This window comes from Lissotriton helveticus, chromosome 6 (genome assembly GCF_964261635.1).
Source record: "Lissotriton helveticus chromosome 6, aLisHel1.1, whole genome shotgun sequence".
Lineage (NCBI taxonomy): Eukaryota > Metazoa > Chordata > Amphibia > Caudata > Salamandridae > Lissotriton > Lissotriton helveticus.
The window spans coordinates 2108988749-2109011654 of NC_136067.1; the positions used below are offsets into that span (position 1 = coordinate 2108988749).

Below are 22906 nucleotides of genomic sequence, written 5' to 3' on the forward strand. Positions count from 1 at the left end.
GTGGCTAAATGCATCTACACAAAGGCATTGAAAAAATTCCATAGGCTTAAGCGCAGTACTATGAGAGGATATTTCTCTAACCAAATCAAACAATCTGACAACTCGGTCAAAGAATTGTTTAAAATTAGCCAAAGCTTTATTACTCCCACTGCTCTGGACAGTACAGTACAGTACAGCCATCTTCTACTCTCTGTGCTGACCTGTCAGACTACTTTGAAGAAAAGATTCTTGCCTTTCCTCTGTCAACATCCTCCCATGTGCCAAGTCTAACCCAAGACCCTCCGGGCACCTAGTTTGAATTCCGCCCGAGGTGTCACTCAGGGAGTTGTACAAGTGTAAGTCTGGCTCTCCAGGAGATCCTTGCCCGGCTCAGTTCTTCAAACTACTGGCCCCTTGGCTCAGTCTGCTTCGGAACCAGATCTGGAATGCCTCCATGACAACTGGCATTTACCCAGCAATCTGGAAAAAAAGCATCCTCGCTGCCTCTACTTAAGAAACCAGATGTGGATCCTGCAGAACACAAGAACACGCAAATTTTAGGACCATCTCCCTAATGCCAGCTCCAGCGAAAATTCTGGAGAAGGAAGTCCAGAAGCAACTGGATGAATTACTTGAATTAGACACCTGCTTTCCTTTCATGATTTGCAATCGGGGTTTTAGAACGGGGTACAAACCGGAGTCCGCACTTCTTGAAGTCCCTGAAACTTTGCGTGAATCAAGGCACCTCAGCTATGCTGCTGTTGCTGGACCTGTCCACAGCTTACGACACTGTGGCCCAGCCTATACTATTGGAGAGACTGAGACAGGTGGGAGTGAGGGATACTGCTCTGTCCTGGCTCCAGTCGTTCATGGAGTATCTCTAACAACAAGTATTCCAACGCCCTTATGTCTCCTCTCAGAAACCCCAATAATTGCGGGATACCCCAGTGTTCAGCACTGAGTTCGATACTTTTCAATGTATACTAGGCCCCTTAGCGACCCTGGTTGAGCCATGGGGTGTGAGAGTAGTCTCCTATGCTGATGACACTCAGCTGGTGTTATCTTTCAAAAAACACTTGGAGACTGCCTTTCTCAACTTTAAGCAATGCCTGAAAACATCTTGGCCTGGATGATTTAGAATTGCTTAAAGCTTAATGCTGAGAAAACAGAGGTATTTTTCTTCAGTCAGGCAGCACCACCACCTTTTAATTTGTAGTGGCCCTTGGAGCTGAACCCACCACCTAACCCGGTGGATTTGGCCAGAAATCTGGGGTTTAAATTTGACAACGACCTCTCTTTCAAGACCCAGGTGTGCCATGTCTCCTCTATATGCTTCTGGAAGTTAAGTGCTTTGAGAACATTCTTACACTTCCTGCGGATGACTGCAGGAAGACTACAGTCCATGCACTGGTGACCTCCCAGCTGGATTATCGAAGTCTTTAAATGTAAATGTAGTATACTTGTAAAGCGCACAGCTGCCCCAGCAACGGGGCGTCCCGGCGCTGTATAACGCTGTGGAACCCTTCCTAGCTCTCCCTGTGAGATGCCCCTCCTGGGCACCCCCAAGGTGAAGCCAGGCATCCCAGTGTTGTTGGGGCAGTTGTGGAGATTAAGCAAGCTATTGCCCAGAGTTGAAGCGTGGGACCCATGATTAGAATAGGTACTGAGGCGAGAATTATCGAGTCCGCGGACATTGAGCCCAAGACCCTGCCGCGTCGGGACTTGAACCCTGGTCCCGGGCCTGATCTCTGCTTCAGAGTATGCCGCTCTAACCAGTGAGCCACACCTCTCCCTTTATCTTGGGCTGCCAGCTTATCTGGTCCTCAGGCTGCAGATAATTCAAAACACCGTGGCCAGACTAATTAGCAACGTGCCGCTTTGCCATCACATTTCCCCACATTAGTGGCACCTCCTTTGTCTTCCTCTTATAAGGAGGATAGAGTTCAAGGCGCTCACTTTGGCCTACAGAGCCACCAGATATAAGGGCCCTGGTTATCTGAGGCAGAGATTGCAATTATACCAGCAAGACCAGGCCCTGAGATCAAACCACCTGCGACTGCTCAGGGTTCCTCTCTTCCTTAAGGCCAGGATAGTTGGCAGAGCATTCACAGTGAAAACTGAGAAACTCTGGAAAGCTATGCCCCTTCACCTCCGCAAGATGGAGTCAGAACAGGCTTTTAGGAAGGCACTAAAAACTTGGCTCTTTAACCTGACTTAGATTGCCCCACTTGTTACCATCACCGCAAATCTGAAATCTAGCGCCAGGGCACCTCTGTTGAAGTAGCCGTGCGCTCTACAAACAAAATGTATTATCACTACTCTGGAATTCAGAATCGTCCTTGTTAGAAATGGGGGTCTCTAGTTGGCAGAGGTAGGTACCTTTGTCCAAATAGGGACCCTTACTTCTAGTCAGGGTAAGGGGATATACACTTCAGATAACCCTTGCTCACCCCCATGGTAGCTTGGCACGAGCAGACAGGCTTATCCCAAAGGCAATGTGTAAAGTATTTGTACCAACACTCACAGTAACACAGTGAGAACACCACAAATGGACATCACACCGGTTTAGTTTAGAAAAATAAAGCATCCTTATCTAAACTTTACAAGACCAAAATGACAAAAATCCAACATACAAGTATTAAGAAAAATGACTTTCAAAAGGTTTTAGCAACTGAGTCCATAGAAAACTATGGATTTGTGATTTCTTGCAAAGTACCTGTTGTTGCGACAAAATTCAACAAGCCAAACAGCCTCAGCGATGAGAAGCGTCATAAAGCAAAGAGATGCGTAGTTCCTGAGACCTTTGTGGATGGGAAACAACCTTTACAACGCAACTTTTACAACGCACTGTCATTACAACAAAACTTTTACAACGCAACATCCATTACAACGCATGCCATTACAACGCAACCATTACAACGCATGACACTACAACGCATACCACTACAACGCATGTCATTACAAATCAGTCATTACAATGCATACCATTACAACGCATAGCATTACAACACATAGTACCCTTACACTATCCAACACTTACCCTACTGTTGCACCCCCTGGAGTTAGAATAGTAATTTTTACCCCTACACTATCCAACACTAACCCTACTGTTGCACCCCCTAGAGTTAGAATAGTAATTTTTACCCCTACACTATCCAACACTTACCCTACTGTTGCACCCCCCTGGAGTTAGAATAGTAATTTTCACCCCTACACTATCCAATACTTACCTTACATGCAATGTAATGTTATGCGTTGTAATGGTATGCATTGTAAAGGTAGTATGCGATGTAATGGAATGCGTTGTAAAGGTAGTTTTTAAAAATTTGTTGTAATGGCATGCGTTGTAATGGAATGCGTTGTAATGGATGTTGCATTGTTAAAAAAATGCACTGTAAAGGTATGCGTTGTAAAATTATGCGTTGTAACGTCATACATCCTTCGTGGATGCGATGCGACAGTTCCGCTGTACACAGGGGAGCAATGCGTCGGGTCCGGTCTGTAGGGGGAAGCGATGCAGCGATTCTGAGGTGACTCCGATCTGCGGGTGATGCGTGGGGGAAGCTTGCCACACAGGGGCGATGCGTGGAAATTCGGGATGCGTTGGCGAACAATGCAGCGGCAGTGAGGCGCTGCATTGACCTTTTCAGCTGCGATCCCTCGATGCGTCGGTTTTTGCCGCGTGACAAGTGCTGCCTTGGTTTTGGCAGTGGCATGGCCATGTGGGGAGATTCTTCGCGCACCACGGCGTTGCGTTAGAAAAACTATCACAAAAAGAGCAATGCATCGATTTCCTTGTCGTAGCGCTGCTTTTCCAGCTCCCAACAGCAGAAACAACCTCCAGAAGCCCAAGACCCTCAGGCACCTCTTGGCTGGTCAGAACTCCCAGCAAGGAAGTTCAGGGGAGCTGGGGGTGAAGTCTTTGTGTTCCTGAGACTACAAAACAGGAGGCAAGCTCTACTCAAGCCCTTGGAGAATTTCCTCAAGCAGGGGATACAGCACACAGCAAATTATTTTTCCTTTCCTTGGCAGAAAACAGTAGCTGCAGGCCAGCCCACAGTAAGGGCAGTACTTCGCCCTCAGTTTCTCCAGCTCTTCTCCTTGGCAAAGGTTCCTCTTTATTCTAGAAGTAGTCTAAAGTTCAGGGGTTTTAGGTCTAATACTTATACTCCGAAATGTCTTTGTCCTCTTTGCGCAAGGGTAGTTGGCAGAGCATTCACAGTGAAAACTGAGAAACTCTGGAAAGCTATGCCCCTTCACCTCCGCAAGATGGAGTCAGAACAGGCTTTTAGGAAGGCACTAAAAACTTGGCTCTTTAACCTGACTTAGATTGCCCCACTTGTTACCATCACCGCAAATCTGAAATCTAGCGCCAGGGCACCTCTGTTGAAGTAGCCGTGCGCTCTACAAACAAAATGTATTATCACTACTCTGGAATTCAGAATCGTCCTTGTTAGAAATGGGGGTCTCTAGTTGGCAGAGGAAGTCTGAGCCCAGCCCAAACCAGTTCTGTCCTCTCTGGTGCAGCTACCCGGCAGGAGGTGGAGACAGCATTGTGTAAGGCAGACAGGTCCTTTTCAGGTGTAAGGGGAATCTTCTCCCACCACTCTAAATGTAGACCGGGCCTACTCGGGTGCTAGTGAGAACTACTCCCCCCTACTCTGAATGCAGCCCAGGTCTATTCAGCCCACCCCTGACTCATTCAGGAAAGGCAGGACACACATCAGGCCCCTCCCCCCGGTGGCCGTCTGAGAGAATGCACTTCCCCAGTCCCTGCCACGCCAAAACCAGACAGTCAATACACAATTTAAAAACCATCTTTAGTAAAAAGATGTGTTATTAAATTCTAAGTTCAGAGAGCCTAAACGTTATTTTTCCATCTTATCCTATGGGAAGACATGCTTGTAAAATGTTACAGAGCATTCCCCATTCTGTCCTAAGGAGCAAGATTGCCTTTCAATAGAGAAAAACTAAATTGGCAGTATTTCACTATCAGGATATGTTGCACACATCAGAACATGTCCTACCTTTCGCATACACTGCACCCTGCCCAGGGGGGTACTTTGGGCATACCATAAGAGTGTCCTATATGTAAGAAAAAGGAAGGTTAGGACCTGGAAAGTGGGTGCACTTGCCAAATCGACATGGCAGTTAGCAAACTGCACACAGGCTACGCAGTGGCAGGCCGAGACATCTTTTTAGGGCCACTCATGTGGGTGGCACAATCAGTGCTGCATGCCCTCTAGTAGTATTTGATTTACCAGCCCCGGCACACCCAGTGCACTTTACTAGGGACTGACGAGTAAATAAAAATATGCCAATAAGGGAGAACCAATCATAATAACAATTTACACAGCGAGCATAAGAACTTTTGCACTGATTAGCAGTGGTAAAGTGCCCACAGTCCTAAAACCAACAACAACAGGTCAGGAAAAAATAGGAGGAAGAAGCAAAAAGTTTGAGGATAACCCTGCGAAAAGGGCCAAGTCAAACAGCACTCAAGACCTGGCTGTTCGAATAAGCCTACAGGACCTGCAATCACCAGGATAACCTATTGGGCGATTAGCCGTGCTTTATAAATCCTGCTTGATTGAAGCCTTGATCGCTGTGGAATTAACAGTTAGCCTTTCATAAACAAGTAAAGCGAAGCGACCAGTTTTTTTATAGCCTCTATCCAAGTATCGATGTCTTCAGAATGGTGAAACACTGACCTATCAATTGCCCCTTCTGTCCATTCAAGGACTGAGGATTTATTTTTGTATACTTCCCAATGTGGCTCTTCGGTTACCACATGGGCCCATACAGTTCAGTAGTATTATGGTTTTTATCATTGTTACTTGGTGGTAGCCCAGTCGGAGAGGAGCGTGGTATAGAGCGATTGCCTTTGTCATGACAATATTATAGTAAACTCCGGATCAGGAAACGGGCTTTGCCAAGCTGCTTAGTGACCATGAGTCAGCTTTGTAAACAGGACACAACACTGGATGTGTTATCCCGTCACCACAACCAGCAGTGACATCGCAGACCACCTCAATCTAAGTATGCGGGCATAGAGTTGTTAACATTGATACAATGTCTCTTGCATTTTGTTGCTGGTTTAAAATTTGTATTGTGCTTATATATGTAACCAAAAGAAGCACAAATGATAGACGGAATTCGGAATAAATCAAACATTCACTCCCAGTCAAGAGATCTTGTTTAAATCCACTGTTCTTTTGCTCCCCATGCCACACCAGTTTAGACCTTGCCATATGCAAACCATTGGCCCTGCTCCTCATGGGAACAGTCCAGCTCGAACTGCAAAGCCAGGTACTCCCTGGACCTGAAACAAGCATCCTGGGACCGGTTTTGGGGTATCACCCCTCATCAGTCAGCTTGAATCCAGTGCACAGTGAGCTCGGTACCCACGTCTGGGCATACCCTTGGCCCTTTATATGGTTTCTCCCCCGGTTGGGCTTTCCTACACCACCTTCAGGACATCGATCAACCTCTACCACCTTCTCCTTAAAGAAGCGAAGAAGAGTGCTGTCACATGCTGCATAGAGCTCAGCTCAAACCACAGCAATGAGCTCTTCACCATCGTTAGGGAATTCAGCAACCATGCGTCCACTGAGAATACCATAACTCCCTTCTGGGATCTGTGCGACATGCTTGCTGATTACTTCCATTAGAAGATCGCCGTCATCTACAGGGACTTTGAACCTCAGCTCTCCGCAAGTGACAGCCTCAACCTCCTCACACCCACTGACACTAACTCCGACCTCCGGCCACTTCCTGGGACCTCCTCATCGCACAAGACACCACCTCCACAATGAAGTCAATACACTCTGGTGTACCCACTGATTCATGCCCCCACGTTATCTTTAACCTCCGGAGCAAGGCGATAAGCTTAGAGCTCACAAATCCACTGAACAGATCCATCACAATGGCCTCCTTCCCGGGAGATTGGTAACACGCAGAAGTGAAACCCCTCCTGAAAAAACCTTCAGCAGACCCAGAGCAGCTGAAGATTTCCTGACTGATACCCCTGCTCTCATTCCCAGCCAAAGTCTTCGAGGGGTTGATCAAAAGGCAGCTGACCAGACACCTGGAGCACAACAACCTCCTGAACTCCTCCCAGTTTGGCTTCCGAGCCAATCAAAGCACAGAGACCGCCCTGATAGCAGCCATAGATGACATCAGTGCCCTCCTGGACCTCAGTGAGACTGCAGCCCTCATCTTCCTTGGCCTCTCAGCGGCCTTAAACATGGTCTCGCACCAAATCCTGATCGACAAGCTCCACCACATCGGAATCCAAGGAAATGCCCTCAAATGGATCACCTCCTACCTCACTAGAAAAACTCAGACTCCCGCCCAACTCCTGAACCCAAGGACATCATTTGCAGTACCTCACTAGGATCCTTCGTTAGCCTAGCCCCCCTTCTCCTACACTTACATGACACCCCTAGCCAACATTGTCAGTTCGCATGGGCTGAAGGTGATCTATACTGACTAGATCCACCTCACTACCTCCAGAGACAACTTACATAGGTGCACGGCCAACATCACCGACTGGATAATAATAATAATAATAATAATAAAAACATTTATTAAGCGCCTGAATACACTAAAGACAGTGCGTCTCTGCGCTAGGATGCATTCCAACACGACTCCAAACAAAAATCAGACCATGAAAAGGAGAAGGGAAGAGGAGGAGAAACCCTGAATTAATACTAAACTTCAGGAAACAGGTAGGTCTTCAGTTTCTGCCGGAACCTGGTTTCCGACGGTTCCATCCGCAACTCAATAGGGAGTTCGTTCCAATGTTTGCTGGCCAAAAACCTGAAGGAACGCACACCCATCCGTGCTTTATAAATGCGGGGTATCGAAAACTGCATACTGCCCATAGATCTCAAAAGGCTGGTCACCCCCACGCTCCTGTGCCTGCTGACGCTCCCGCAGCCCCAGCCTCCCGAGGGCCGCCGAGCCCACACCAGCTTTTCCCGCCGCCCCAGCCTCCTGAGGGCCGCCGAGCCCACACCAGCTTTTCCTGCCGCCCCAGCCTCCCGAGGGCCGCCGAGCCCACACCAGCTTTTCCCGCCGCCCCAGCCCATGGCCCCGCCCCCCCGACAGCCGATTGGCTCGCGCTCCCGCGTCCCCGCAGACCCTCCCGACCGGCTCCCTTCTTATGACGTCCCCAGAGCGACCGCGCAGCGGACGCGCGCAGCGGGAGCACCGATTGAGCGCCGAAGGTGCGCCAAAGGTAAGCCCGTCTACGCCCGTCCGCACCAGGACCGCGCCCAGGGCCAGGACCCCTGGCCGTCGAGGACCCCACCCGCCGGACGTACACCGCCGCCACCCTCAACGCGCTCAACGCCGGCCGAATCCCGGGATGCTACCGAGCCACCCCGAGGCGCACCCACGGACCCTTCAGCTGCCACGCCTGCAAGTTCACCTGCATCCGGACCTGCCTCGCACCAGCACCCGCCAAGCCGAACACCAGCAGCAACCACCTCAAGTGCATCCTGCTCAACACCTGCTCCGTCCACAGACACGCCATCGAACTCTGGAACCTCCTCGACACCACAGCCCCTGACGTTGCCTTCCTCACGGAAACCTGGATAAACGACTCTTCAGCACCCGACATCGCCATCGCCATCCCAGAGGGCTACAAGATCACCCGGAGGGACCGCACCGCCAACCAGATGGGAGGAGGCATCGCCATCATCCACAGGGACACCATCCGCATCACGACCAACACCGACGACACCCTGACCACCGCCGAACACCTGCACTTCCAGATCCACACCGACCCGAAGACCACCCTCAGAGGCACCCTGATCTACCGACCCCCGGGACCACGCACACAATTCAGCGAGGACTTCGCCGACTTCGTCAGCCCGCATGCCCTCCCCTCCGCCGACTACATCCTCCTGGGGGACCTCAACTTCCACCTGGAGAACAACAGCGACCGCAACACCATCACCCTGCTCGACAACCTCGCCAACCTCGGACTCAAGCAGCTGGTGTCCACCCCCACCCACCTCGCCGGACACACACTTGACGCCGTCTTCTCATCCAGCAAAGACATCGCCTTCAGCCACGCCACAGGACTCCACTGGACGGACCACAGCTGCGTCCACTTCACCTTCAGAAGAACGACGATCCACCACCACCAGCAACAGGTTGCCCGAAGAAGCTGGAACAAGATCACAGCCGACCAGCTCGCCGCTTCCCTGAGCCAGCACCCTCCCGCCAGCTCAGCGAACCCCAGCCAGGCCGCCGACAACCTCACGAAGTGGATCAGCAACTGCGCGGACGAACTCGCCCCTCTGAGGACCCCGCCCAGCAGACCCGGCAGCAAGAAAGCCCCATGGTTCACCGACGAACTCAAGAGCTCCAAGAAGAACTGCCGAGCCCTCGAGAAAGTCTGGAGAAGGGAACCAACACCGGACAACATGACCACCCTCAAGCTTGCCACCCGGAAGCACCACCAACTGATCCGCGCCACCAAGAAAACTGCATTCAAGGACCGGCTGGACAACAACGCACACAACTGCAAGGAACTCTTCAACATCGTGAAAGAGCTCTCCAACCCCAACGCCGGAAACAACGACATCACCCCATCGCAAGACCTCTGCAACTCCCTCGCCTCCTACTTCCACAACAAGATCGCGGACATACACAACAGCTTCAGCATTCAACCAACGCACGCCACGACCGCAGCAACGCCGCCCACCACCACCCTCCGCGCCTGGACTCCGATCAGCACTGATGACACCGTCCGCATGATGAACTCCGTCCACTCCGGATCTCCGACCGACCCCTGCCCTCACCACGTCTTCAACAAGGCCGACGCTGTCATCGCACCCCACCTGCGGGACATCATCAACACCTCCTTCGACACCGCCACCTTCCCGGAGAGCTGGAAGCACGCCGAACTCAGCGCTCTACTAAAGAAACCAACAGCGGACCCCACCGAACTCAAGAATTACCGCCCCATCTCGCTCCTCCCGTTTTCAGCCAAAGTCATCGAGAAGACCGTCAACAAACAGCTGGCCACCTTCCTCAAGACGAATGGATCCCTCGACCCCTCACAGTCTGGCTTCCGAGCCAACCACAGCACCGAGACCGCCCTCATCGCTGCCACCGATGACATCCGAGCCCTGATGGACAACGGAGAAACAGCGGCCCTCATCCTCCTAGACCTCTCCGCGGCATTCGACACTGTCTGCCACCGCACCCTAGTGCAGCGCCTCAGCAACGTCGGATCCAGGAGAAGGCACTGGAATGGATCGTCTCCTTCCTCGACGGAAGAACACAGAGAGTGTGTCTACCACCGTACAAGTCAGAGGCCACCGAAGTCATCTGCGGCGTCCCTCAAGGATCCTCGCTGAGCCCCACCCTCTTCAACGTCTACATGAGCCCCCTCGCGGCCATCGCACGCCAACACAACCTGAACATCATCTCCTACGCCGATGACACCCAGCTGATCCTCTCCCTGACCAACGACCCCGCCGCCGCCAGAGCCAACCTTCACGAAGGGATGAAAGATGTAGCCGAGTGGATGACGACCAGCCGCCTGAAACTGAACTCAGACAAGACGGAAGTCCTCATCCTGGGCTCCTCGCCCTCCGCCTGGGACGATTCCTGGTGGCCCCCCGCCCTGGGCACCGCACCCAAACCGACAGACCACGCACGCAACCTGGGCTTCATCCTGGACTCCTCCCTCTCCATGACCAGACAAGTCAACGCCGTCTCCTCGTCATGCTTCAACATCCTGCGCATGCTACGGAAGATCTTCCGGTGGATCCCCACCGAGACCAGGAAGACGGTCACCCAGGCCCTCGTCACCAGCCGACTGGACTACGGCAACGCCCTCTACGCCGGAACCACCGCCAAGCTCCAGAAGAGACTCCAGCGGATCCAGAACGCCTCAGCCAGACTCATCCTCGACATCCCACAAAACAGCCACATCTCCGGACATCTGAGAGACCTGCATTGGCTCCCCGTCAACAAAAGAATCACCTTCCGTCTCCTCACCCACTCACACAAAGCCCTACACGATCAAGGCCCGAGCTACCTCAACAACCGCATCAACTTCTACGCTCCCAAACGCCACCTCCGATCAGCCAGTCACGCCCTCGCCGCCGTCCCCCGCATCCGAAGAACGACAACAGGAGGAAGGTCCTTCTCCTACCTGGCCGCCAAGACCTGGAACTCCCTCCCGACCGACCTGCGCCTGACCCAAGACCACCTCTCCTTCAGGAAGAAGCTCAAGACCTGGCTGTTCGAGCAGTAGCAGCACCCCCCCCCCCCCCCCAAGCGCCTTGAGACCCTCCGGGTAAGTAGTGCGCTCTATAAATGTCTTGATTGAAAGGCGCTTTGGACAATAAATAGTTAACATCCTATGGAGGTAGGCCGGGCACTTGCCGTGTGCAATACGATGACTAATGCACATGGCCTTGAACCGGATGCGTTCCCACATGGGGAGCCAGTGCAAGATCTGTAACGCGCGTTTTCCCGAGGACTTCCTCGTCAACTTTAGGACAAGCCTGGCCGCCGCATTTTGGACACATTGCAGCTGGTTCAGTCCCTTTTTACTGAGGCCACAAAACAGGGCATTCCCATAATCAAGATGGGACGTGACCAGGGCATGGACTAAGGTTTTCCTTTCTGTAATAGGTAAGAGATCCAAGATTTTGCGCAGGACCTTCAGTATGCCATAGCATTTCCCCGCCATCTTGCCTATGTGTTGGGAGTATGAGAGATTGGGATCCAAGAGAACACCCAAGTTCGTCACACTATCAGAAGGGGTGGGTGTAGGACCCAAGTCAATGGGCCACCAGGCTGATGTCCAGATTGAAGGGGAGGAACCAATCACAAGAAGTTCGGTCTTATTCCCGTTCAGGCGGAGGCAATTGCACTTCATCCAAGCTGCCAGTGCCACAAGACAGGCAGAAAAATTATCTGCCGTCTCAACTGGGTTGTGAGATAGAGTAACCACCAGTTGCGTATCATCCGCATATGATACGATGTCCACCCTATAAGATTCCACCATCCTGGCCAAGGGTTCCTTATACAGATTAAACAGCAATGGGCTGAGAATGGAACCCTGCGGGACCCCTTGTTTTAAAGTTCGAGGCGTGGATCTGAAGGGGGGACAGTGTATTTGGAATTTTCTATCCGCCAGGAAGGAGACCAACCATTCGTGCGCCAGCCCGGTAACTCCCATCTCGCTCAGACGGGCAAGAAGTCTAGAGTGCGATAAAGTATCAAATGCCGCACTCAAGTCCAGCAATATCAGGGCGGCGGTCTGTCCTTCATCCACTTTCTGGCGGAGCAATTCTGTGGAGAAAAGGAGGGCAGTTTCTGTAGAATGCTCCGCCCTAAAACCAGATTGGGAGGGGTGTAGAACATAGTTATCCTCCACAAATTTAACCAACTGGTTATTGACCAATTTTTCCACCACTTTGGCACAGAACGGTAGAAGGGAAATGGGCCTAAGGTTATCCAGGTGGGAGATACTCAGGTTAGCCTTCTTTTTAATCAGGACTACCTGGGCGAGTTTCCATTCCTCAGGCACCTGTCTTTCTTGGAAGGAAAGGGAAGCCAGATTGCCTATGTAGTTCCATAGGAGGTGAACATGGTTCCTAAGAATTTTAGGAGGAGCCAAGTCCGTAGGGGATCCTGACTGGATTCTCATGATGAAGCACAACTGTCTAAAACTGAACACGGACAAGACAGAAGTCCTCATCTTCAGTAACCATGCATCTCCTTGAAGCAACGCATGGTAGTGAGCAGAACCTGGCTTCTTCCCCTCCCCTACTGACCATGCCTGTGAATCCAGCACTGTCCTGGACAACAAGCTCTCTATGGAGAAGCAAATCAACATGATCTCCGCCATCTGTTTCCTCCCAATGCGCATGCTCTGCAAGATCTTTTGATGGCTCCCCGCAAGACACATGCATTCCGCCTCCCTCTTCCTAGCTTAAACTCCCAGAGTCTAAGGCACAAGGAACAGAGGTCGCTCTTACTCCCACCTGGCTGCAAAGACCTGGAATGAACCCACCCTGCGCCTGAGATTTGCCTCACCACTGAATCTGGAAAGGTCAAGACCTGGCTGTTCAATTGATCGGCCACTCAGGACAACAACTCCTCACCCAGCACCTTGAGAACTTCACTGATGATTTGCCACGCTCAATACCCATTGATTGATTGAGTCTGTAGATTCATATAGATTTTTCTCAGTGGGGACTTTCTGATGCGGTTTTAACTCTCCCTTGTCAATAAATGCCTGGCGAAATACAGTGCGGTCTTCAGGGTTGACTTTTGATGCCGAGTTAGCTCTCCATTTATGAATGCATGGTCACATTCAATACATTTATTGAGTTTCTCTCCTGTGTGAACATTCTGCTATATTACATTTTGTTTTGTAATCGATCCTGTGTCACATTCTATTCATTAATAGGGTTTCTCTCTAGTGTGGATTTGTATATGCTACATTAGCTTATTCTTCCTGTGGAAGACTTTATTAAACTCTGTACATACATTGGCTTTCTTGCCATGTAGATTTTCGGATGTCGCTTAAGTTTTCCATTTATAATGAATGCATTGTGGTATTCAGTACATACATATGTTTTCTCCCCTGTGTTAACTTCCTGATCTTGTATTACATTTTGCTTTGTAATAAATCCCTTGTTACATTCTATAAATTCATGTGGTTTTTGCCCAGTGTGGATGCTGATATTGCTTTGACTCTCCCTTTATAATAAAATACCATGTCACATGCGGTGCAGTTGAATGGTCACGCTCCATTTGAAATAAATGCTGTCACATTTTGTACAATTATATGGGTTCTTTCATGTGTGAACATACTGATGTATTTTTAAACTACGCTTTGTAATAATTGCTAAGTAACATTCAGTACAACCATATCGTTTCTCACCAGAGTGGAATTTCTGATGAAGTATTTATCTTTGCCTAGTAATACATGTCTTGTTGCAATATGCACGTTCATAGGGTTTCTCTCTTACGTGGACTATCTGATGTTGGGGATTTTCTAATGTTACTTCACCTCTCCATTGATTATAAATGCCTTGTCACATTCTGTACATTGATATGGTTTCTCCCCAGTGTGGATTTTATGATGTCGCTTTAGCTGTACAATTGTTCTAAATGCTTTTTCACATTCTGTACATCAATATGCTTTCTCCCCAGTGTGGACTTTCTGATGTTCCATTAGATGTGACTTTCTAATGAATGCTTTGTCACATTCTGTACATTTATATGGTTTCTCTCCAGTGTGGATTTTCTGATGTAACTTTAGCTCTCCATTTCTTTTAAATGATTTGTCACACTGTGTACATTGATATGGTTTCTCCCCAGTGTGGTTTTTCTGATGTACCTTTAGCTCTCCATTTGTTATAAATGATTTGTCACATTCTGTACATTGATATGATCTCTCTCCAGTGTGGATTTTCTGATGTCGTTTTAGGTGTCCATTTGTTACAAATGCTTTGTCACATTCTGTACATCTATATGGTTTCTCCCCAGTGGGGATTTTATGATGTCGCTTTAGCAATACAAGTGTTATAAATGCTTTTTCACATTCTGTACATTGATATGATCTCTCTCCAGTGTGGATTTTCTGATGTCGTTTTAGGTCTCCATTTGTTACATATGCTTTGTCACATTCTGTACATTTATATGGTTTCTCTCCAGTGTGGATTTTCTGATGTTCCATTAGATGTGACTTTCTAATGAATGCTTTGTCACATTCTGTACATTGATATGATCTCTCCCCAGTGTGGATTTTCTGATGTCGGTTTAGCTCTCCATTTGTTACATATGCTTTGTCACATTCTGTACATTTATATGGTTTCTCCCCAGTATGGACTGTCTGATGTTCCATTAGATGTGACTTTCTAATGAATGCTTTGTCACATTCTGTACATTGATATGATCTCTCCCCAGTGTGGATTTTCTGATGTCTGTTTAGCTCTCCATTTGTTACATATGCTTTGTCACATTCTGTACATTTATATGGTTTCTCTCCAGTGTGGATTTTCTGATGTAGCTTTAGCTCTCCATTTCTTTTAAATGATTTGTCACACTCTGTACATTGATATGGTTTCTCCCCAGTATGGTTTTTCTGATGTACCTTTAGCTCTCCATTTGTTATAAATGATTTGTCACATTCTGTACATTGACATGATCTCTCTCCAGTGTGGATTTTCTGATGTCGGTTTAGCTCTCCATTTGTTATAAATGCTTTGTCACATGCTGTACATTGATATGGTTTCTCCCCAGTGTGGATTTTATGATGTCGCTTTAGCTCTACAATTGTTATAAATGCTTTTTCACACTCTGTACATTGATATGATCTCTCTCCAGTGTGGATTTTCTGATGTCGTTTTAGGTCTCCATTTGTTACAAATGCTTTGTCACATTCTGTACATCTATATGGTTTCTCCCCAGTGTGGATTTTCTGATGTTGCCTTAGCTCTCCATTTGTTATAAATGCTTTTTCACATTCTGTACATTGATATGGTCTCTCTCCAGTGTGGACTTTTTGATGCCGCTTCAGCCCTCCAATTGATATAAATGCTTTGTCACATTCTGTACATTGATATGGTCTCTCTCCAGTGTGAATATTTTGATGTTGCTTCAGCTCTCCATTTGTTACATATGCTTTGTCACATTCTGTACATTTATATGGTTTCTCTCCAGTGTGGATTTTCTGATGTAGCTTTAGCTCTCCATTTCTTTTAAATGATTTGTCACACTCTGTACATTGATATGGTTTCTCCCCAGTATGGTTTTTCTGATGTAACTTTAGCTCTCCATTTGTTATAAATGATTTGTCACATTCTGTACATTGACATGATCTCTCTCCAGTGTGGATTTTCTGATGTCGGTTTAGCTCTCCATTTGTTATAAATGCTTTGTCACATGCTGTACATTGATATGGTTTCTCCCCAGTGTGGATTTTATGATGTCGCTTTAGCTCTACAATTGTTATAAATGCTTTTTCACACTCTGTACATTGATATGATCTCTCTCCAGTGTGGATTTTCTGATGTCGTTTTAGGTCTCCATTTGTTACAAATGCTTTGTCACATTCTGTACATCTATATGGTTTCTCCCCAGTGTGGATTTTATGATGTCGCTTTAGCAATACAATTGTTATAAATGCTTTTTCACATTCTGTACATTGATATGCTTTCTCCCCAGTATGGATTTTCTGATGTTCCATTAGAAGTGACTTTCTAATGAATGCTTTGTCACATTCTGTACATTTATATGGTTTCTCCCCAGTGTGGATTTTCTGATGGCACTTTAGCTCTCCATTTCCTTTAAATGATTTGTCACACTCTGTACATTTATATGGTTTCTCCCCAGTGTGGATTTTCTGGTGTAGCTTTAGCTCTCCATTTGTTTTAAATGATTTGACACATTCTGTACATTTATATGATCTCTCTCCAGTGTGGATTTTCTGATGTCGGTTTAGCTTTCCATTTGTTACAAATGCTTTGTCACATTCTGTACATCTATATGGTTTCTCCCCAGTGTGGATTTTATGATGTCGCTTTAGCTCTACAATTGTTATAAATGCTTTTTCACATTCTGTACATTGATATGCTTTCTCCCTAGTGTGGATTTTCTGATGAAGCTTTAGCTCTCCATTTCTTTTAAATGATTTGTCACACTCTGTACATTGATATGATCTCTCCCCAGTGTGGATTTTCTGATGGAGCTTTAGGTCTTCATTTCTTTTAAATGATTTGTCACACTCTGTACATTTATATGGTTTCTCCCCAGTGTGGATTATCTGATGGCGCTTTAGCTCTCCATTTCTTTTAAATGATTTGTCACACTCTGTACATTTATATGGTTTCTCCTCTACATGGACACTCTGATGCTGCATTGGGTCTTTCATTGCAAAGAAAACTTTTCCACAGTCAGTCCATCAATATGTTTCTTCTCCAGTATTATTTTCTGATGTTGCACTTGCTCTTTCTCTCCCTAATAAATGCGTTGTCACTTTCTAGATATTCATACGGTTTCTCTTCTGTGTGTTCTTTCTGATCCAGGTTAGCTCTTCTTTCGTAGTGAGAACCTTATCAGACTTGCTTCAGTATGTCAGTGTGTTATTTCGTCAATGTATATCAGGTGATCCCTAGGAGCCAAGTACAGACCACATTGGGCAGTTTGGGTTTTCTGCTGTAGAAAAAGACTTTGGCGAGGCATTAGCCTTCAAGGGAAGAAATTTCGAGGTATACAGTTTTTACATCACTTCCTACACAAGTGATGTTTAATGCTTTCACCTTTTTTGTTCATTACTTTATTTCACCTGTTGGAAAAATATATTTAAAAAAACACTGGAGAAGCTTAAATGGTAGGTCCATCACGAAAATCTATTGGCATTTAATGAGACATTTAATGGACCACATAGACAAGTGCACTGAAGAAATTCTAGATTACACTTTCAATGTAAAGATGCAATAGAGTGGTTTTGACGTGCACCAGTATCTCTTTCACTCCCAGCACTCACTCCAGACTACCAAAGTGAGTTATCATTCGTTTGTATGCGGTCAGTCTACAACACTCTGAAGGGTAAGAGTGGGCCCCTTCCTCCCCTCTGCCCAGAAAGACCCATTGGGATGCAGATATGTGCTAAATCACACCCAACCCTTGCAGTGTCTGTGGCTCTCTAGAAGGAATACACAAAAGGGTTGGTCTCCTAGCCCAGACGTGTACTAGAGTCAGGCTGTAAGGCACAAAGAGCAGTACAAGCAGAGAAAAGTAGCTTTTCTAAAATAGTAATGTTAAATCCGACTTTACCAGTAAAGAGGATTTCTCATTACCATTGCAAAGATATAAAACATGAAAAGGCTACTCCTTTCCAATCAGGAATTACAGCTTAAAGGTATTCTGAGGAATTCCCAGTTCTAGCCAATGAGAGGAGTAGGACTTACAGCAGTGAAAAAGTAATTTAGCTTTTTGTCACAACCAGAACATGTAAAACATAGTATAGCGTCCTGCCCTTTGGGTTACCAAGGCCTTCCTTAGGGGAGACATATGTAAAAAGGGGAGTTTTTGGCTTGGCAAGTAGCTTTAAATGTCAAGTTGGTGTGGCAGTAAACTTCACACACAGGCACTGCAGTGGAAGGCCTCAGACATGATTTCAGGCTGCATATGTGGGTTGCACGGTCAGTGCTGCAGCCCACTAGTAGCAATAATTAGCAGGCCCTGGGCACATGTAATGCACTTTATTAGGGACATAAGCAAATTAAATATGCCAACTGAGTATGAGCCCATGCTACCATGTTTAGGGGAGAGAGCACAAACATGTTAGCACTGATTAGCAGTGGTAACAGGTGCAGCATCCTAAGGCCAGCAAAAACTAGCACAGAAAATGGAGGGAGGCAGGAAAAAAGTTGGAGAAAGACCACCCTAAGGCTGTCAGGTTTAACAGAGCCTTTTCCAGTGAATGGACCACACAACAAAGAGCATCACAATAACAGCGGGAAATATAATCAATTGCTGCAAGGGAGTCCTTTATACTATAAGAGCCCGTGATCGGACCCAGACAATATTCTGAGCATCTTTCACATAGTGTAACTCCAGAGATCAGAGGCTCTGACCAGAGCTACACAAGAAAAAGGAGGTTTACAACCACAATAAACACACATTAGCAAAGTCAAGAAGTCTCACCTTTTAGACATAGAGGCTTTCCCAATGCTGCACAACATCAAGAAAGAACAAGCATTTGCAATGCAATGGGTATAGCATTTGTTGGAGCGATAAGTGTAAATATAAATATGTTTTACTTATGCGTTTAGTAGTGGATGGATGTGATGGCAATTGTGTGATTTACAATTAATTTACAAGCAAGCGTATTGATTGTGTTTCTGGCGTATGAGGCTTACTGGGATACATTTTAAAGCAATCCTGGATTTGTTTTAGCAAATGAATACTATGCAGTTATTAAGGACACAACAAGAATACATTATTACATAAAGGGAAATGCTGGGTATGGACATATTGAACCCAAGAGAATAAGAGTCACCTGATTATTTTATTTGTGGATATTTAATAACGTTAAGCAGTATGATGGTGCTAATTTTACCTGATTTTTAACACCCTGTTGGGTGGCTGCTATGAATCTGGTGCAATTATCCCTAGGGGTCCACAACAAGCAGAATAAAGAGAAAATTCCAGGTTGTAACTAGTAGGTTTGTGCACAGACTAATGGAACATAGCCGGAGGTTGTAATGATAGGATGAACATGGAGACAGACTGGGGACGCACAGGATGCATAGGCATGGGGAGCCGAGACACGATGAGCAGGGCTACAGTGAGACAATGTGAGCTGAAGCAGACACAGGAATTACAGGTTATGAAGGTAGAGATGCATAAACCAAAAGGGGTGCATTTGGGGGGTGGACAAACATTGGAGCATGGGGTATCACAAGGTATAATAAGAGGATGAGGTAAACCTGTCAAGGCACAGAGACTTGGGGTGCAAGCAATGGATACACAGTGGGAGCGACGAGGACTGGTGAGAGCTAGCATATTGCAGGGAGGCAGGGATACAGTGAGCACATTCAACTGTGGAAAAACCGAAGTGATGTATCTCTGTGTGAACCCATTAGGAGGTAGCAAAGAAGTGCCCCAAATTTTTACTCATCGTCCTAAATTTACACCAATGCCAGTTGGTCACCCTAGGTGATAGAGATGCATAGAGTACCGTGGTGAGCCTAGGAGAGGGGGCAAAGGCTAGTGCCTGAGAGGAGGTAAAGGCAAGGCAAGCAGAGTGCTTTAGGTGAAGGAGACAAAGAAAGTGCTCCGGGGAGAAGGGGCAGTGAGGATTGCTTCAAAGGTAGGACATTGTAAAAGAAAAACCCAGCTCTGGTGAATCGCCTTCTCAATGACATGGAGTCATCATGTAAACCTAACTGGTCAGTAAAGCCTTTGAGGGTGGAGCCATGTCAGGATTTCACAATATCCACCTGAATCTTATTTACATGCGATAATGAAAATGGGAACCAGAATGGGTGTGTAATCTGGCCCTCATCAATCTGCGTTGGGTGACCCTAATTTATAAACAATTAGAAAGCATTATCACTATGCTTCCACAAGAAGAGCAGGCATCTTTTTGATAATAATAATCATATCCAAACTTAAACTCACTCTTGTAAAAAAAATGCTCTAGCTAGGAAGGCATGTGTTATTGATATGTATTGAATGACTAGATTATTGCCTTATTAAAAATACAAGCATTTTGAGAAGGCAAGCTGCCGGCCAAGAGTGCTGGTTATTCCTTCTTCCTCAAGTGTCACACATGGCTTGCCACTAATAGAAAAGTACCCGACTCCAGGAACTGGAAGGGATTTAGCATATGACAACTCTACAGAGGGTTCATTTTACAAAGTTGAGTTTTTAACAAACCAGTGAGGCATGAGAGCCCACTTCGGAGAATGGCAAAAGACACACAATTGATGGACGGAATGCAGAACAAATCAAAACATTGCCCCCAGTCAAGAGAATTCCTCAGTCTCGGAGCACGGGCAACTTGTCAATTCAAAGTCTGAAATAGGAATTCAACTGTTTGAGAAAAACACTTAATTTACAAAGATAATTACATTCTATGCACATTATATAAAATAGATATGCGAGTAAACTCGGCATCTGTTATCTTTTAGCTAACCATAATTTACATTAGCCAAATCCACAGAAGTCCTTGCCGTAAAATAAAGATTTCATGATAATTTTTATGCTTGTGGGAGAATGTACGTTCATCATATGACTGAGAATTAAAGACGTCATGTTTGTTTTTTATTCTCAGATGGACAAATTAAGGAATGAGTAAGGGCGTAATCACACAATGAGAGCTAATGGAACATTTTTTAAAGCGTAAGAACATGCGGAAAATGGTCTGTAAATTCAAACATTTGTTGTGCTGAGGTTTTTTTCTGCAATAGAAAAAGCCACATCTGCGCGTGCATTCAAAAGGGGACAATTTTTAGAAAGTCCCCAAGGTTTTTCAAATTAAGTACAAAAAAAACACATGGATTGTGTTCCGATGCCACCCTGCATTTATTTGCGGTTCAATCTCGCCATTTCTCCCGTGCTTTTTATGCCAAGGGAAATGAAATTTTTTTGGAACAGCGCTTGGTATTTTCACACTTGACTGCCCCAGCCAGTCAGGCTTTTAACAGCTGTTCACGGCCTCCAGATAACTGCACGACTCAGGGGAGGGGATGCGAGCACATCCCAGCCTTTGATGGGCTGGGACTGGAGAGGGGACCATGCGCCTGAAGCCCTGGCCCCCTAACTGCAGCCAGACGAGCCCAGTGGTAAGTCAGTGCAGGCAGACAGAGCCCACACAGTATACTCATCTGCTGTCCATCGGTCCTGCAGGAGCAGCTGATGTCTAGACGTCTCTTCGACCTGCTGCTGCCTCACTGGGGAGTTGGAGCATGGTTCATCCCTGCCGTAGCTCTATGGCCGAGGCTCATTCAATGTTTACTCACAAGGTTCCTTCCCTGTTGTAGCTCTCTCGCCGAGACTCATTCAATGTTTACTCACAAGGTTCCTTCCCTGCCGTAGCTCTCTAGCCGAGACTCATTCAATGTTTACTCACGCTCCTCCTTGAACCTGCATGCGTAGCACTCACTGGGTTTGCACAACTCTGCTGTTATCTCAGCTGAAGCAGCGGTGCGGCTCAAATTAAATAAGCATTTGCAATGCAATGGGAAGCCGCTTTTACAACGAGGTAAATAAATTGCATGCATTTTCCCCCGAATTTTTTTTAGCATGCATTTTTTACAGCGATTATACATTTACATCGAATTCCAATACCACAAATTTAAGGTAAGTTGGGGGAGTGGGCGGTCTAAATATAAAAACAATGCGTGGTATTGGAATGAGATGAAAATGCATAATCGCGGTAAAAAAATGCATGCAATATATATACCAGCGTTGTACCATTGTACAACCCAATGCAATAGGTAACACATTTGCAAGAGTTTAAGCTATTAGCATTGTAAATGACAGTGCCTTTTATTTATCTGTTTTGATATTTAACACATAAATAAAAGGCATTGTCATTTAAAATGCCAATAGCTCAAACTCTTGTAAATGCGAGACCTATTTCATTTCAAAGCAGCGGCAGCCATTATCCCGGGCTGCTTGGAAAGTGAAAGAGCGCATGGTGCACTGAATGTTGCAGGAAAGCATGTCGTGGCTGTAGTATGAGAAACTCATTAAAGTAGTGTTTACAGACTAAATAAGCCATACCGTGTAACAACGGAAGTAAAAGTGTAAGTCCTCATGGGAGGTTACAAACGAAGACAAGGCGGTACTAAAGAGGCCCAAACAAGCCTGTTAACGAATCAGAAGTCAGCATGTACGAAGAACATTGACACAAGCCAATGACAAATATGGGCAGACAGTGGGCAGGGCTTCACGTCTATTCTCGAATACAGCATGTCTCACAGAGCAGCACATGCACTCCCCAAGTTCGACCTAAAAAGGCAGTTCTCCTTTTCTTTGTTTAAACTGTACCTGCTATGGTGCTCTTTGACCTGCCTTTTCACCTGGCTGTTGGCTCTGGCAGCAGACACCATGTCACAACTCAACTGTAATAAGTTATTAATGTCTAATTGTGGCCAACCGCAATAAGAAAACAACAGATCTACTCTACTGTAATAATGTATTAGATTCCAGCTGAGACGTCACAGTGCCCCCAGCAACATACAGTAGAGAAGGGGGCGTGGCCAAGCCAGGCAGCAAGATGGCCTCTTAATTGAGGGCTCTGCCGGCCAAGTGCAATACCCTCTCAATATCCTTTGCCTACTGCCTCAAAACGGGGTAAATTACGCAGGCACAGAAACTGCTAAGGAAGAGGAGTACAGCGATGTAAGAAGCAGCAAGATCA

The 22906-nt window shown here is 46.7% G+C and overlaps 1 protein-coding gene across 1 annotated transcript; it reads right to left on the reverse strand.

Annotated features, from left to right (window-relative positions):
* Nucleotides 1-5552: 5552 nt before the first annotated feature.
* On the reverse strand, nucleotides 5553-16888 carry LOC144763067 (uncharacterized). Its single transcript, XM_078648369.1, has 2 exons — nucleotides 14242-16888; nucleotides 5553-5584 (listed from the first exon to the last, which is right to left on the reverse strand). The coding sequence occupies exons 1-2, from the start codon at nucleotides 16886-16888 to the stop codon at nucleotides 5553-5555; spliced, it is 2679 nt and encodes an 892-aa protein (XP_078504495.1).
* Between the last annotated feature and the right edge of the window lie 6018 nt (nucleotides 16889-22906).

Bases quoted from the DNA above. Each gene is read 5' to 3' on its own strand.
- LOC144763067 (XM_078648369.1), bottom strand. From the start codon at position 16,888: ATGCAGCATCAGAGTGTCCATGTAGAGGAGAAACCATATAAATGTACA. The intron at 5,585-14,241 runs GTACAGAATGTG...TTAATTCCACAG, and splicing joins TGGAGAGAAACCATATAAAT to CGATCAAGGCTTCAATCAAG.